Consider the following 17333-nt stretch of genomic DNA (forward strand, 5'->3'; position numbering starts at 1 on the left):
GTGGTGGCCATTTTTGCAAAAGTGTGAGAAATGCCATGTTGGTTATCATTTTTGAAAAGTATTTTGATTCCAAAGTGTCAACCATTATGACTTTACTGTCTTTTGTTTGTCACCACTAAATTGAAATATGCCTTAATTTCTGGAGGTAAAATGAGCATATTGGCCAAAATATTGTAATTTCTCTTACATCCAAATTAATAAAAAGTGTCCATTTTTTTGGGTGGCTTTCTTCTTTACACAAAAGTGAAAAAGGTCACAATAAAGAATCAGGTGCCTAATAGGTCTTCCGCTGGCCCTCTCTAATAATGTCCGCAGAAAAGAGAAAAGTAAATACCAGGTCTTCCAAGATCCATTGCCGAATCCCATTCATTATTCTCCGCCCTCTGAAATCTTGGACCGAAAGTGCCAGTTGTGCGGAGTTGTGCCAGTCCTTCTACGTATTGTGAGTGACTGTACTGGATTCAGAGATGTCACCCATCAGCTGCATCTTTTGTTACTATGCAGCAGCTTAGCAAATGGCACGCATAAAATTATTCATTAGGGACTGTTTAAGATTCCCTTATGAATAATTACAGTGGTACATTATGGTTAATATGCTAATAAACCCATATAATTATGAGCTTGTACTATGCAGCACTCACAAACACACTCTGCTGCTCAGGTTATGAAGACTATCTACCATTAAAACATGAATTATGTCTACATATGTATAATATACATGTATGTATGTGTATATATATATATATATTTGTGTAACTATATATGTGTGTGTGTGAGTGTGTGTGTATATATATATATATATATATATATATATATATATATATATATATATATATAGTACAGACCAAAAGTTTGGACACACCTTCTCATTTAAAGATTTTTCTGTATTTTCATGACTATGAAAATTGTACATTCACACTGAAGGCATCAAAACTATGAATTAACACATGTGGAATTATATACTTAACAAAAAAGTGTGAAACAACTGAAAATATGTCTTATATTCTAGGTTCTTCAAAGTAGCCACCTGTTGCTTTGATGACTGCTTTGCACACTCTTGGCATTCTCTTGATGAGCTTCAAGAGGTAGTCCATCAAGCGCTACAAAGAAACTAGCTCACATGAGGACCGCCCCAGGAAAGGAAGACCAAGAGTCACCTCTGCTTCTGAGGATAAGTTTATCCGAGTCACCAGCCTCAGAAATCGCAGGTTAACAGCAGCTCAGATTAGAGACCAGGTCAATGCCACACAGAGTTCTAGCAGCAGACACATCTCTTCAACAACTGTTAACAGGAGACTTTGTGCAGCAGGCCTTCATGGTAAAATAGCTGCTAGGAAACCACTGCTAAGGACAGGCAACAAGCAGAAGAGACTTGTTTGGGCTAAAGAACACAAGGAATGGACATTAGACCAGTGGAAATCTGTGCTTTGGTCTGATGAGTCCAAATTTGAGATCTTTGGTTCCGACCACCGTGTCTTTGTGCGACGCAGAAAAGGTGAACGGATGGACTCTACATGCCTGGTTCCCACCGTGAAGCATGGAGGAGGAGGTGTGATGGTGTGGGGGTGCTTTGCTGGTGACACTGTTGGGGATTTATTCAAAATTGAAGGCATACCGAACCAGCATGGCTACCACAGCATCTTGCAGCGGCATGCTATTCCATCCGGTTTGCGTTTAGTTGGACCATCATTTTATTTTTCAACAGGACAATGACCCCAAACACACCTCCAGGCTGTGTAAGGGCTATTTGACCAAGAAGGAGAGTAATGGGGTGCTATGCCAGATGACCTGGCCTCCACAGTCACCAGACCTGAACCCAATCGAGATGGTTTGGGGTGAGCTGGACCGCAGAGTGAAGGCAAAAGGGCCAACAAGTGCTAAGCATCTCTGGGAACTCCTTCAAGATTGTTGGAAGACCATTTCCCGTGACTACCTCTTGAAGCTCATCAAAAGAATGCCAAGAGTGTGCAAAGCAGTCATCAAAGCAAAAGGTGGCTACTTTGAAGAACCTAGAATATAAGACATATTTTCAGTTGTTTCACACTTTTTTGTTAAGTATATAATTCCACATGTGTTAATTCATAGTTTTGATGCCTTCAGTGTGAATGTACAATTTTCATAGTCCTGAAAATACAGAAAAATCTTTAAATGAGACGGTGTGTCCAAACTTTGGTCTGTACTGTCACATTTGCATACATATATATGTCAAAGGTGAACGGATGGACTCTACATGCCTGGTTCCCACCGTGAAGCATGGAGGAGGAAGTGTGATGGGGTGGGGGTGTCTCTTCTGCTTGTTGCCTGTCCTTAGCAGTGGTTTCCTAGCAGCTATTTTACCATGAAGGCCTGCTGCACAAAGTCTCCTCTTAACAGTTGTTGTAGAGATGTGTCTGCTGCTAGAACTCTGTGTGGCATTGACCTGGTCTCTAATCTGAGCTGCTGTTAACCTGCGATTTCTGAGGCTGGTGACTCGGATAAACTTATCCTCAGAAGCAGAGGTGACCCTTGGTCTTCCTTTCCTGGTGCGGTCGTCATGTGAGCCAGTTTCTTTGTAGCTCTTGATGGTTTTTGCAACTGCACTTGGGGACACTTTCAAAATTTTCCCAATTTTTCGCACTGACTGACCTTCATTTCTTAAAGTAATGATGGCCACTCGTTTTTCTTTACTTAGCTGCTTTTTTCTTGCCATAATACAAATTCTAACAGTGTATTCAGTAGGACTATCAGCTGTGTATCCACCAGACTTCTGCACAACACAACTGATGGTCCCAACCCCATTTATAAGGCAAGACATCCCACTTATTAAACCTGACAGGGCACACCTGTGACGTGAAAACCATTTCTGGTGACTACCTCTTGAAGCTCATCAAGAGAATGCCAAGAGTGTGCAAAGCCGTCATCAAAGCAAAAGGTGGCTACTTTGAAGAACCTAGAATATAAGACATATTTTCAGTTGTTTCACACTTTTTTGTTAAGTATATAATTCCACATGTGTTAATCCATAGTTTTGATGCCTTCAGTGTGAATGTACAATTTTTATAGTCATGAAAATACAGAAATATCTTTAAATGAGGAGGTGTGTCCAAACTTTTTTTCTGTACTGTATATACAGACATACATATGTATATTTGTCACATTTGCCATTTCTAACCTATTCCTTTTTCTATGACTATAGACCTCCTTTACGACAGTCCATAGTGTATACATAGCCTTCTGCCCAAATATAACACAGCTTATAGTCTCATGACCTTTAACATCATGAGGAATTTGGATAACTACTACAGTCCTGAATGTTATTATCTAACGCCTTCTCAGAGGAAGTGCTTAAATAGCAATTCCTTACTGTATTTTGAAAAATTTACATACTTTGCAACCCTCTTTTGGAAATTCAAATAATGAAAAAATGGAGTGTTGACTTCATCAAAATATATATAAAGAGTAGAATTTTATTAATACACAAATTGATTATATACACACAAAACAAATCAACAATGATGTAGACAAAAAGGAATTACACAGTCACCCTGAGATGCAGTAAACTGGGCAAAATGAGTTAGTGGTTGTGAAATGTAAACCAATAAGGTTATAAGATAGTTAATAAGAGAGAGAATTCATATTTTTTCTGGGTTCAAATCCCACCAAGGACAACATCTCCATGGAGTTTGTATGTCCTCCCCGTGTTTGCGTGGGTTTCGTCCAGGTTCTCTTGTTTTCTCCCACACTCCAAAGACATACTGATAGAGAATTTAGATTGTGAGCCCCAATGGGGACAGCAATGATAATGTATGTAAAGCGCTGCTTAATATGTTGACGCTATATAAAAATGAAGAATATTATTATTAAGATTATTTATTTGATTTTGTAGGTAAATAAGGCTAAAATGTAGAAAATCCAATTCCATATACCCTTTCCATTTGGACTGTCAGAGCTGAGAATAGATGCAAAGAGTGTTTTCTCTGTAGGATCTTGCATGTCTCTACTTCATCATAAGAGCCTATTGATTTCATTGGGCACCATGTAACACTATAGGGTCATTAAAGAGGTTGTCCACTACTTTTACATTGACGGCCTATCCTTATGATAGGTCATCAATGTCTGATAGGCCACGGTCCGACAGCTGGCACCCCCGACAAACAGCCGTTATCGGTAGCAGCGGCCGCCGGCTGTAAGTACTTACTTGCGAAGCTGGCTGTCTACTTGTAGTGGTCGGGGCTTGGTACTACACATCTGCCTCCTATTCAAATCAATAGAAGGCGGATGTGCAGTAACAAGCCCCGGCCACTTCAAGTACAAGTAGACGGCCAGCTCCACAAGTAAGTACTTCCGGCCGGCGGCCGCTGCCACCCATAATAGCTGATTGGTGGGAGTGGCGGGTGTCAGACCCCAGCCGATCAGACATTGGTGACGTATCCTAAGGATAGGCCGTCAATGTAAAAGTAGCGGACAACCTCTCTAAACACTCGCTTTTGCAAACATTGTTCTGCAGTGCTGTTTCATTGCCTAGTTCAAGCTCCTTTAGAAGATCCTTTCTTCTTATGCTCAGCCAAGATCCATACACTATATTCAAACAGTATGTGTGCAGGACTTTCCCTGTTTGAGCCTCTCTGCATCCCAATCCGGCATCAAACAGGGAAAGTCCAGTACACAGGCTGTTTGAATGCAGTGTACAGATCTTGTCTGAGCAGCAGCTGAAAGACGCTTTTAAAGGAGCTTGAACTGGCCATATAAAGCAACAATGAAGCATAGTGTTTGAGAGAGAAGGTAGCAAAATAAGGTAATGTGGTAAATTACAAAAACTCACAAGTTTACTATGACTGCAGGATATTGAAGCAAAAAAATTAAGTAAAACCTAATTGTCAGTAAGCTTCCTATCAAACTGCAATGTATAGGAGGCTTATGGAAGGGTTCTTTAAGGTGAAAGTGTATATTTTCTGTTCAGTCCTGGTAGGATAAGCTTAGCCTGTGGGTGACAGAATATGTGATTTTCGAGAACAGGCGTAGGTACCAGCACTTCCGGAGAGGATCGCCAGTACGGCTATCAGGAAGCCAGTGTTGACCAGCAGCTCTGTGTTTTAATAGACGTTCTGGGTTCCGCTGACGACTTCTTTTCACCTGAGCTCCTGATTATATAAGCTAATTGCTAGGAAATATCACAATTATCAGCTTTGCTTATGGTCATTTTTCTTAAAAATTGCCATGTCCTACCCTACATTCTCTTCTCAGAAATTCAGTGAACTTAAAAGAGAATTACCTATTGTATGTTTACTCAATGCAGTATTTCCCATATTATATATATCTGCCATTACACATGAAGACAAGCTGCGGCTCTCCTATTGTGGCACTAGAAATCCCAGCAGGCCTCGCCAACCTAGGCCCCAAGTTGCCTGGTTCATACAATAGACCATTTAGTCCTTTGGAGAAAAAAAAATCAATATTTCCATATTCCCCCGTGCATCTTTGGAAGAACAAATGGAACAGCTGTTTTTGACATACAGGTGGAAACAGTAACCCTTTCAGGCCCCTGATGGACGCAGATTAACAGGCACGAAGCGGGGCACTGCCTGAAATTGCCATTAACTTGAAGTGCCTTAAATCCTCCTCGCATTAGCGCATGTTGAACCATTTTCTTCTGGCAGGGCTTAATAGTGTAATCAAGTCACAAACAACGAGCAAGCTGCAAAAATATCTCTTCAGGGAAAGGAATAAGCATGGTTAGAAATGAAAATATAACTAATCTCTAGGTGATCTATAAAAATTTCAGAAAATAAAGCCAGTCCTTTCTTGGTTATTTCTGTTTATAGAAAAGCTGTGTGTTAACTAATAAGGCTATGATGACCGCTCATCCAGCTTTACCAAACTCCTGAATGTAAATCTGCTAGCTAAGGTCGCCATGCACATTAGATGACTGTCGGCTAAACCTTTTGATTTTAATGGGACCGGCTGGTCATCTAATGTGATTGGTGACGTACCGACTCCTAGCATATGTCAGGGGAAAACTGGGTCGTGCATGTTGAGCTTTCTCAGGGTTAATAAACCACTAAAGAGTTGTCTGCCAGTGAATTAATTTCCTTTCCCCATTAACAACACATGCAAGCTCAGCCGAGATGAAGGAGTCGAGAAAGCCACAAGCAGGCCTTTACAAAAGGACATCACACCTGTCTTCCTCCCAGGATTATGGCGTGATTTGGCATAATGTACAGCAGTCAGACCCCTCTAGTCTTCATTCCATGCACATTAACAGCTCAGCATTCATTTGGCCGTAGAACCAGTGGTACGGCCAATTCACCAAACTGTCCAAGGAGCCGTTTTCAACATGACAACGCCAGACCTCATGTGGCTGGGGCTACGATGAGTAGTCTGCATGGCCTAAACGTGCTACCACGCCTCCAGCTTCTGCAAACTTCTCTCCCATCGCACACATCGGGGACATCATTGGTCGGCATTTGGAGCAAAGAAAAAATAAAATGTAATCCAAATGATCATGCTATTATCAACCATCATCTGTGATATTCTCTGATGGGCCTCCATCTCAGTATCAGTGCACACGTGTTCTGGTCCAGAATGGAAGATCCTTGCAGGTCGTTGCCCATCTTTCCTGGATTGACGACAAGTCCAGGACTTTTATTTACTAGTTTTCCTGTTTATTTTATTAGGCAATGGTCTTTGGCAGGATTCACATTCACAGTGTTTTCCATGGGGTTTATTCAGCAGTAAATTTTGGATGTTTTTCAAAACTAAAAATTCTGCCGACAGATGTTTGCCATTTTGTTTATAGGAATATATAATTATCTCTTCACACACATTTATAATGTTTTTTGGCTTTTTTTTCCTTATTGTTGTGGTCTGGCATTTTTCACAAGCTTTTTAAATATGGCCCTAAAAGCGCATTAGAATAATAATTAAATAATACGGCATTAAATGTCACTATGAACATCACTAAGAGCACCTTAAAAAATTGCTTCCAACTTTAGGCCACTGCAGGCCATTTTTTTATGCAGTTTTAAACCTGAAACAAATGCTCCCTGCACCAAACCGGCATTATTTTTTTTATTATTATTATTTTATTATTATTTTTATTTGCTTTTTGCACCAATTTTATTTAAAGGGTCATAATGTTTAATTTATTATGACATAGTAAGCTACTGTACAATGAAAACAAATATATTTAATTAATGAAGAAATGTTCAGATGTTTTGCACACCAATATAATAAAAAGATATCTATTTTTACCTTTAAAAAAACTGGACAATAATTAACACAGTATAAACTAACCCAAACTAAACAAAAGAAAACAATGCATTTGAAACATGAACATTTTTGTATTTGTTTTGTACATTTTTTCCTTTTATTTGTCTGGAGTTCGGTGCAGTTTATTCTGATGTTCTTTTTCAGTCCTCACTATTAATACTGGCCCTATTGGTGCTCCTAAAGAGATTTGTTAGCCCCCAACTGTACCTCCATATGCCTCTAATTTCATTGAGAGGCACGCTTCATATGCATCTGACTGAAAGGAAATGATGGCGTGCTTCTTTTAGGGAAGAGTAACTCCGGCCACAGTGCTAACAAGCACCACTTTGCATAAAGGCTGTGGGCTTGATTAAGATCTCTAATTTTTTATTTTTTTTTATTGATAAAAATGCATTAAGCATCAAATCCATTTTATTTTTCAACATTTTATAATCTATCAAAAAATGACCTTCTTGTGAAAAACAAAATAAACACAAATTGATCTCTTAGGACGTATCATTGTGCATTTCCAGTAAAAACTAAGATTCCTCAAAAAATTAATGGAGACTGATCTCGTTTACCATTTTTGACTTTTTTTTTACCTTTGTAAGTCTAGCCAGGTTCATAAAATATATTTTATTTTGTGCATTTAAAAATAAAATGCAAAAACACCTCAGTTTTATTAATTTGTAAACATTTTATGATGACTTTGTTGACTTTTCATTATCATTTTTTTACCAGTGCAGTTTTAAGCTCTATTGAAAGTTTATTTGGAAACAAAAAAAAGCCATTGTCATATAATGCTGCATTAAAAAAAAACCAATGACCATAAAATGCAGAAATAACACAAGCAAAGGGCTAAAATGCTATATTTGTGGAGATATTCATAAATTTCAATAGACAAATATCTTTGTCTATAAACACCTAGACATTTAAAAAAAAAAACAAAGCGAAAAACACATTTCCACTCTATAGTGAATTCGACCTTTAACTGCTTTATTTGTTTTTATTTATCCTTTTTTTTTTTTTTTTTTTTTTTTAAGAAATAGAATTGTTTGAAATGGAGGAGAGAGGATTTTGCCTCTCCTTTCTTATTAGAGGATCTTTCCTTCTCATACAAGTAAACAAAAACACTGTTCACCAAAATGTTCTGTTGAAATTTACTTTATTATTTTTCTGTATGTATGTTTTTTTTATGCCACGATCTAAAACAATAAAGAGGCATAAAACTTTAGCTGAGGACTTTAGCACTTTTTACAGTGTTTTTTTTTCTTTTTTTATGAGCAGTTTGTTGTATAAAAGTTAATAAAAACTAAAAATATCAGTTCTTGTATTAAGGTTCTTTAAACACACTGTTGCCTTTGTCCATAACAAAGTCTTTGTCAATGTCCTTTGCCTTTGTCCATGTACGAGGACTACTGATCACTTTCTAACGCCAATGCTTATTTTCATTTTACGCTGAATTCACACAGCATTTTGTAGCTTTTTCCATGACATTTTTATTTTTCCGGTCAAAAATGTTACAGCCAGGTGGTATTAAAGCCTATAGCCAATTATTAAGTAGTATCAACAAAGATTCATTTGTTTTAAGTGATATTGTTTCATTCTTTACTCCCCAAAACATAAAATACTTTGGGCATAGTGCTTTTTGTGACATTTTTTCCATTAGAATTTGAAAAAACAACAGAAAAAAACGCATGTTTTACAAGTTACGAAATCATAAAACTCCATCAAAACGACGTGTTTCAAAAAATTCTTAAAATTTGTGACGTTATTATTTTTTATTTTTTGCAAATGTTTTACTTAAAGATCTAGTCTTTTGTGAGACGGAGGCTAAATCTTTTTGAGAATACGGAGTGGTGTCTATTCTTTAATCACCCTCCCAGCTCCAGCCCGACAGTAATTTCTGTTCCTCGGCCTGAAAGGAAAACCATAATGCGGCAATATTGCTCTCAAGCTGTATGGACTGGAGTAATCATCCTAATCTCTAGCTGAACCTCTAATGTTTAACCCATTGTAGCCTAAAAAGCTCCTGTTTTTTTTTTTTTATTATTATTATTGCGGAGATTATTAATGGGCCCTGGATATTTTTTTTTTGTTAGTTTCCTTCCTTATTGGTTAGTAAGACACAGAAGACAAAGAAAATGACATGATTTCTATGTAATGTGCTGCGTTATTTGTGAGATCACTTGATATGCGTTGCTTTTCACTAAGAACAATTGCGTTGAACCTTGCAGGGGGTCCCTCAATTAGCCATCTGCCTGTCAGAAGAAGCCGAGGATCACATCAAGGCAGCTGCTGCTTGGTCCCTTGGCCAGATTGGGAGACACACTCCTGAGCATGCACGTGCTGTCACTGTAGCAAATGTATTGCCAAAGCTCCTGTCTCTATACATGGACACTGAAAGCTCAGAGGACCTTCAAGTCAAGGTAAATGTCCCTTTTACTTGCAGCCGCTGTGTTTAGACCATATTAATCTATTTCCTCTCCTGTCACCGCCGACAAGGACTTCTCAAGATTTTACAGCTCTGTAATGAATGATCACACCCAGCATAGCAAAATCTGTTCATTTATCAAAATCTATAAGGTTCGTACAGTATGATTATAACAGCGTAGTCATCTGCAGTTTTCACTCCTGGGTTGTTTTTTTATATCTTTGTTAACTTGGGCTCACATGTTTTGGGAGGTAATTTTTTTACAATATCTAATCACAAATTTGAAAATGTTTTTTTTTTAATGTGCAAATTTAATTAGCTATATTAAATTTGTTTCGTATTTAATACATTCACACTTTGGTCAGTGTCAGAAATAAAAAACAAACAAACAATGGATTGAAAAAGTAATTTCTAGGATGAAATGTAGTTTTTATTCTATTTTTATAGCATGCTGCAGTTACTATTTTTTTTACTTAATGGCTAGATACATTTTTTATAAATTGTATTTTTAATTTTTTATGACAGATGCTTTATTTTTTTTACCTAATATTCACAATTATAAAAAAAAAAGTCATGCGAAGGAACACTCTGTGCACACTTTCTAATATGTACAATACATCCAGTAAAACAATATATTATTTTTCATGGACTATGTATTTTTTTTAAAGGAATTGTCCCATAATAAAAACACTTGTCACCTATTCACCGGATAGATGACAAATGTATGATTGCTGGGAGTCCAGCTTTTAGACCCTCACTTATCTCGAGAAGGAATGCCCAAAATCATCTGTTAATGGTAGTAAGCCTGTGTGACCGCCTCTCTAATAATCAGTAAATAGAGCAGTGAAAGCACATGCTTACTATCGCTCTGTTTACATAGAATGCACATGCTCAATATTGCTCTATTTACATAGATTGCACATGCTCAATATTGCTCTATTTACATAGAATGCACATGCTCATTATCGCTCTATTTACATAGAATGCACATGCTCATTATCGCTCTATTTACATAGAATGCACATGCTCATTATCGCTCTATTTACATAGATTGCACATGCTCATTATCGCTCTATTTACATAGAATGCACATGCTCATTATCGCTCTATTTACATAGAATGCACATGCTCATTATCGCTCTATTTACATAGAATGCACATGCTCATTATCGCTCTATTTACATAGAATGCACATGCTCATTATCGCTCTATTTACATAGATTGCACATGCTCATTATCGCTCTATTTACATAGAATGCACATGCTCATTATCGCTCTATTTACATAGATTGCACATGCTCATTATCGCTCTATTTACATAGATTGCACATGCTCACTAATGCTCTGTTTACACAAGGGAATTTTGGACCCCTGTTATTTTGATCCATTGAGGTCCCAGCAGTCAGACACCCAGCTATCATATATTGTCCATCTTTGCTGTCTGCACAATGCCAATTTACCCACTAGAAGAGTCATATCTGACAGTCAGGTTGCTAGGGATATAATGCTTAACAGCTACGTTATTTTCTTCAAGGGACAGAGGCAGCATACCGCAGACAAGCAGCATGTCACCCATTACTCAAGTGTTGGTTAGGAACTGAGAATAAATTCAGGCCTGTATCACATAACTGCAGTGATTTGCATTTTAGAATTATTTTTTACACCTGGACCTTCGGCGGTTGGGTTAAACCAAACTTGGATCAACTGTGAAAGTTTGCATAAACCTAAACAAAACCTTTTATTTTTTTACTATGTATTATTCTAGAATGCAAAACTCTTTATTCCGTGTGTTTTTGTGCAGATAAAACAGTAAAACTGTTTGACTAAGGCTCTGATCACATCTGCGTTCTACAATTCTGGTGTTCTGCTCCGACATAGATGCAGACCAGTGAGAAAGACAGCAGTGCCCAGATTGACTCATAGCAGACACCAACAGCGCTCTGCGGACCCTTTTTTGACTAGTAGGTTTGCTCGGTTTCTATCAGTGTCCATTCTATAACATGCCGGGCTATTTTATTTTGTAAATCTGCAATGGAGCTGCAAACACAGATGTGAGCAGAGTCTTGAGCATCCATCTGGAGCAAAACATTGATGACCTATCCTACCACAGGCAATCCATCTCGATAGGTGGAGGTTCAACTTTTAGAACCCCCACATGAAATAAAAGTTTTAACGCTGGATAAACATTTACAGCCTACCCTAAGAATAAGATAATAATGTTTTGGTCCTGGGAAACCCCTTTAGACTGAAATCACATTTTCATGTTTTACAGTTCTTGGTGCAGTTTTTGGTGAAAATAAAAGCTAATGCCAGCAGTGGATCAGTCAGGAAGGAATCATATCAGTTTTACCTTTTATATTTCTTTTTTTTTATGTTTATGGCTTTGTATCCAAAAACCTGCAGGTGTGATTCTAACCTTAAAGAGATCACAGATATAATTTCTAGCCTAAAGCTTATAATAAATATATGATAGATTATGGCCAATCAATTGTTTCACCAGTTGACTCCGCCAAATAAGTGTATTTTACATAGATCGGCAATTGGCTTTTGGTTTTGCTTATCGTGCAAATATTAGAATTTACTTTAAAGTTGACCTGATGTCCAGGTTGGAATTATCTTATCCTTATGTTTATATTAAACGTGTTTATTGAACTATTATACTGTGGAAAGTAGAAAAAAAAATGAAATGACGAAATAAAACATAATATAAAACATAATAAACAATAACAAATTAGATAAATTAATTATATATATATATATATATATATATATATATATATATATATATATATATATATATATATATATATATATATATATTTATATTTACTAGCACACAAATACACACACACACACACACACACACACACACACACACACACATTCTCTTTCTCAGACATGGAAGAAAATAAGTTCATGGCCCTGAAATGCGACTGTTATGTCAATATATGAGGATTTAACAATAACATATGATAGGGTGAGACCAACAACTTTGTGACCCAAAAGTCGCTTAGTTAATATGAGCACCTCCCTCTCTTTTTACCCCTTGAGTTGGAGCATAGGTGTCACGTGACTGTAGTTTGATAACCTGGGACTAGGAGCTCCTTCCCTTTCCCAAAAGCTAGGGGTGCCCTAGTTATCTCTGCTCCCTGGATTACTTCTAATGGTAAAAATGCTAGAGCCACGTACCTTGCTGAGCTCCTGAATCAGCCCTTATCTGTCCCCTTCCCCACCCAGGGAAGTGGGTAGTAGTTGTATATAAGAATACACAAACCAGACTAACAAGGGAAGATATACAGGGATAAATGAAAATATCAATAATACAAATATGCACTCACAAACAACAGAGTGGAACACTGGGAAGTAAAAGGAAGGAACAACCAAATAGGAGAGGATGAGGATATGCACACAGACAAATCACCAAGCAACAGTCTTTAGATCAAACGCCTCCTCAACAAACACCTCCAACTCCACACCAGACAGTATGAAAGTAACACTGTTAATCCCTGATTGCCACAGGAGAGTATATATAACAGAGAGGAGTGGCCAACACTGAACAGCTGAGATCACCAAAGCAGGAAAGCTTCAGAGACTCTCAACTGAACAGATTTAACCCTGCACTGCTAACAGAAATACACCATTTAATATGATCGTGAAGTGCTTCTAATCAGTGCAGAAGTATGTGGAATCAGGCACCACGGTCTTCTGGCCCCTCTGTTGTGGTAAACTTGTGACAATAGGAAGTTGCGAAACAACAAAATGAAAGACCAGGATAGAATTTAGAGAGAAAGGAAGAAAAAAAAAAAAGAAGACAAGACTAGGTACCAAGAAAGAAAATTGAGAGAGCGTATTCCGCCGGTCTCCAACTCCACAGGGAAAAAATACCTGTTTGGTCCATCAGTTCACTATGAAGAGCAATCTCATATCTTCCAAGTATTGGATCCATGGTGGCCAGTTTTTCTCAAACAAGGTAACCTTATCTTAGAAGGATACTTGAGAGCTAATGAGAGAGTTAATCATGATCCATGAGAGGTTTAATTTTACTCTATCATTGTTAATTGAAGGAGTCTTTGAGGGTTCTGCAATAGTAATTCTGATATAGGGCCGTCCAGTAACGCCTCTCAGGGAGATTGGGTAAAGGAGGCTTGGGTGACTGTTTCTCAAACATGGGAACAAACAAATTGTCCATATCTGATGGATAGCTAATGACCATACATCATGTAGATATCTATGATAACACTGTCCTATGGGTACTTAGAGAAATAAAGATATTTTGATTGCCTAATGCAATCATGGCATAATAATAGTCTACATTGTGTGGAAGAGGTTATATGAATTCAGAAAAAATATGTGGTTGCTTTCTACAGGAAATGACACCAATTTAGACTGTAGGGTACATGGCTTAAAGCATTATTCCCTTCTTCCTTAATGGGTATTGTCGGATAGTTTTTGTTAATACAATCAATTTACTGCTTACTAAAACTTTCAGCTGTACTTGAGCTATTAACACTTTTCTTTTGTTTACAACTCGTTGCCTTGGAGACTGGCCACCACTGCTAGACAACAGAACATATTCAGTGCTTACAATCACTTTTCTATTGAGCTTGTAAGCACTGTTTTGCCAGGAGCGCGCTGATACTTCCTAATCCCGGGCAGTTTCAGCACATTTCCAACAAGCCAGTCATCAGCAGTGGTCGTTCTACAAGGCAATAAGCTGTAATCAAAAGAAAAAAAAGACGCTGTCGCAAAAACGGCTGCAAATTTAAATTGTAAGTTGCAAAAGTCTTTGTTTTTGCAACCACTATCTCACAATATCCATCTATGAAGGTGGAAATGACCCTTTCGATGGAGTAAAGCTACAACCTGAGCGGTGCTGTTTCTGGTAGAAAGCAGCCATTTTCTTTACTCTTATGAAACCCAATTTTAGTATTTCACTACAGCATATTATTTTTCAGTGTATTGACAGTCATGAGGCATTTAAGAGTAAAATATAAAAGTCTTCTTTGTACGTGAGGGCGAGGTGCGTCAGGGTTAGCTCAGCATAGCAGCAGAAAATCTCTTATCTGTAAGTGCTTGTCTGCTGCCAGCAGTTCCTTGGACCCAACTTCTAAACCTTCCAGCCTTCCAGGGGATATGGCTCTGTCTTTTATTTTTTTAGTCTGCAAAATATGCAATATTATCAATGCAAAACAATATGATATCCGTTAATCTTCTGGCATCCATACTTCATTCAAAATAAACTCTTTTATTATGGCCTGCCTCCTATATTGCATTCCGGCTGTATGTGCTTTGTGTAGTTTTTTATTAGACATATGTTTGACTTCACAATGCACGTATTCTGATTAGATTAATATTCCTGAATTATAATTAAATCATCCAATGAGAGGTAACACAAACCATTCTTATTTATAATGGATATAAAGTGCACCCCAACCCTGCAAAAAATAGGAATCATATGAAGACAAGAAATAGGTTTGACCTTTTCTGGTTATTAAAGTCAGTTCACCTGCTTTTTGGTTATATCTGTCCTTGGAAAATCTGGGTATAAACAATATACCAGCTTTCTTAGACTCCTAAGCGTAAATGTGATTTGAACAAATCCCATTCACAAACTGTCAAATTTTTTTATGCACGGAAATTGACCTGTGTTGGCCATTTTACTGTGCACAGCATGTCATTTTCTTTTGCAATTTTTTACAATGGATTTCACTCCGTTTAATGAAAGCGACAGCAAAATTTCCATACATATACACTTAAGTGGGCTGTCCACTACTGGACAACCCCAGCTTAACCAATTCAGGTAACAAATTAAAATAAAAACACTGGCTGCAGCCGGCACGTGACACAACAAAGTCACGTCACCGCCAGGAACAACGGTAGCGGCGTTGCTTAAATGGTGCCCCTGAAGGAGGAGGGTATAACTTGCTTTTATTTCAGTTAAGGTTCTGAATTGATTAAGCTGGGGTTGTCCAGTTGTGAACAACCTCTTCAAAGATTTCAGACTTGCAGAAAAATAAGCAGGTAAATTTGTGACGGATATTTCCATCCCATTTTGCCGTACCCTAAATGCCTAATTGAACATCTCCTTGTTCTTGCAGGACGAGGGTAGTCAAATTTGCTGTTCAAGAGTTTGAAAACCTCAGTTACAATCCCAGTGACATATTTAAATGGGTGTTCTCATGCGGTTGAACAGAAACACACTGCTCCCCTGCCTCTTGGCTTCTTGTTTGCCAGGGGGCAACATGCTCTTGATTGATTAACAGTTGGGACCAGTGGTATAGGTGCGCCCGCTGGCCCAAACTGTGCACTCTGATGCTACAAGCAGTTATTCACCCAATTTTCACTGGTGAAACAGTCAAGTTTTTTCATTCTTTGTCTGCATGAATCCTAGGATAGTGGCAGGCCATCAGGACTCCTGTGATGCTATCACTGAGATTTTCTTTACAAGCAACAGCCCATTGTCCTCCAAGCTTTTTTTTTTGCCTGTTCTACGAACATAATTAGATGTGCTCTCATCCTTGTCTGTTGTACTTCAATCTAAAGGCCCCCATACACATTCGACTAATGTCGGCTGAATCTGCCAATATCAATCGGTTCAGCCCATGGTCTAATGTGTTTGGGGATGCCGGCCGACTGATGGTTGGGAGAAATGGTAATCACACGTGTCCGATTTCGCACTGCTGATCGCATTGTTCTTTCTGAGATAAGCCGCCGGTTGCTTTCTCATAGAGAGCACAGGAGTGCTCGGCTGAGCAAGTGCTCCTGTGTATGAGAGTATTGGCTGAGATAGCTCTTGGCCGAAGCTTCGTTCGATGACTGCCATCTAATGTATATTGCCAGCCTTATGCATTTTAGTATAAAGCAGGGAAAAAAAGCATTAACATATTAGTAAATCTATAAACTTTCAATGACCACCACCATACTAATATTTTAGAATCATAGAATGTTTGTGTTGGAAGGGACCTCCAGGGTCATCGTATCCAACCCCCTGCTCAATGCAGGATTCAGTAAACCATCTCAGACAGATGTCTGTCAACCTCTGTTTGAAGGAGAACTCACCACCTCTCGTGATCGCCTGTTCCACTCATTGATCACCCTCACTGTCAAAAAGTTTTTTCTAATATCTAATCTGTATCTCCTCCCTTTCAGTTTCATCCCATTGCTTCTCGTGTTTCCATGTTCAAATGAGAGTAAGGATGATCCCTCTACATTGTGACAGCCCTTCAAATATTTGTAGACAGCTATAAAGTCTCCTCTCAGTCTTCTTTTTTGCAAGCTAAACATTCCCAGATCCTTTAACCGTTCCTCATAGGACATAGTTTCTACCATACCATCCTGGTAGCTCTTCTCTGAACTTGCTCCAGTTTTCTTTGTCTTTTTTAAAATGTGGTGTTCAGAACTGTACACAGTATTCCAGATGAGGTCTGACCAAGGAGGAGAAGAGGGAGATAATTACTTAATGTGATCTAGACTCTATGCTTCTCTTAATATATCCCAGAACTGTGTTTGCCTTTTTTGATGCTGCATCACACTGTTGACCCATGTGCAGTCTATGATCTATTAGTATACCCAAGCCTTTTTCACACTTGCTGTTGCTTAGTTCTATTCCTCCCGTTCTGTAGATGTAATTTTCATTTTTCTTGCCCAAGTGTAGAATGCTGCATTTCTCCCT

The 17333-nt window shown here is 38.2% G+C and overlaps 1 protein-coding gene across 3 annotated transcripts in view; it reads left to right on the forward strand.

Moving 5' to 3' along the window:
• The window catches only part of SPAG6 (sperm associated antigen 6), a 229105-nt gene that overhangs the window by 175837 nt on the left and 35935 nt on the right, over positions 1-17333 (forward strand). For all 3 annotated transcript variants that reach the window (XM_073676498.1, XM_073676499.1, XM_073676500.1), the window contains one exon: positions 9465-9656. In XM_073676498.1, the coding sequence (XP_073532599.1) occupies positions 9465-9656 (192 nt within the window). The remainder of the gene's footprint in view (positions 1-9464; positions 9657-17333) is intronic.

The sequence above is a fragment of the Phyllobates terribilis genome, unplaced genomic scaffold (assembly GCF_046119375.1).
Source record: "Phyllobates terribilis strain yellow unplaced genomic scaffold, ASM4611937v1 Scaffold_4__5_contigs__length_816908805, whole genome shotgun sequence".
NCBI lineage: Eukaryota > Metazoa > Chordata > Amphibia > Anura > Dendrobatidae > Phyllobates > Phyllobates terribilis.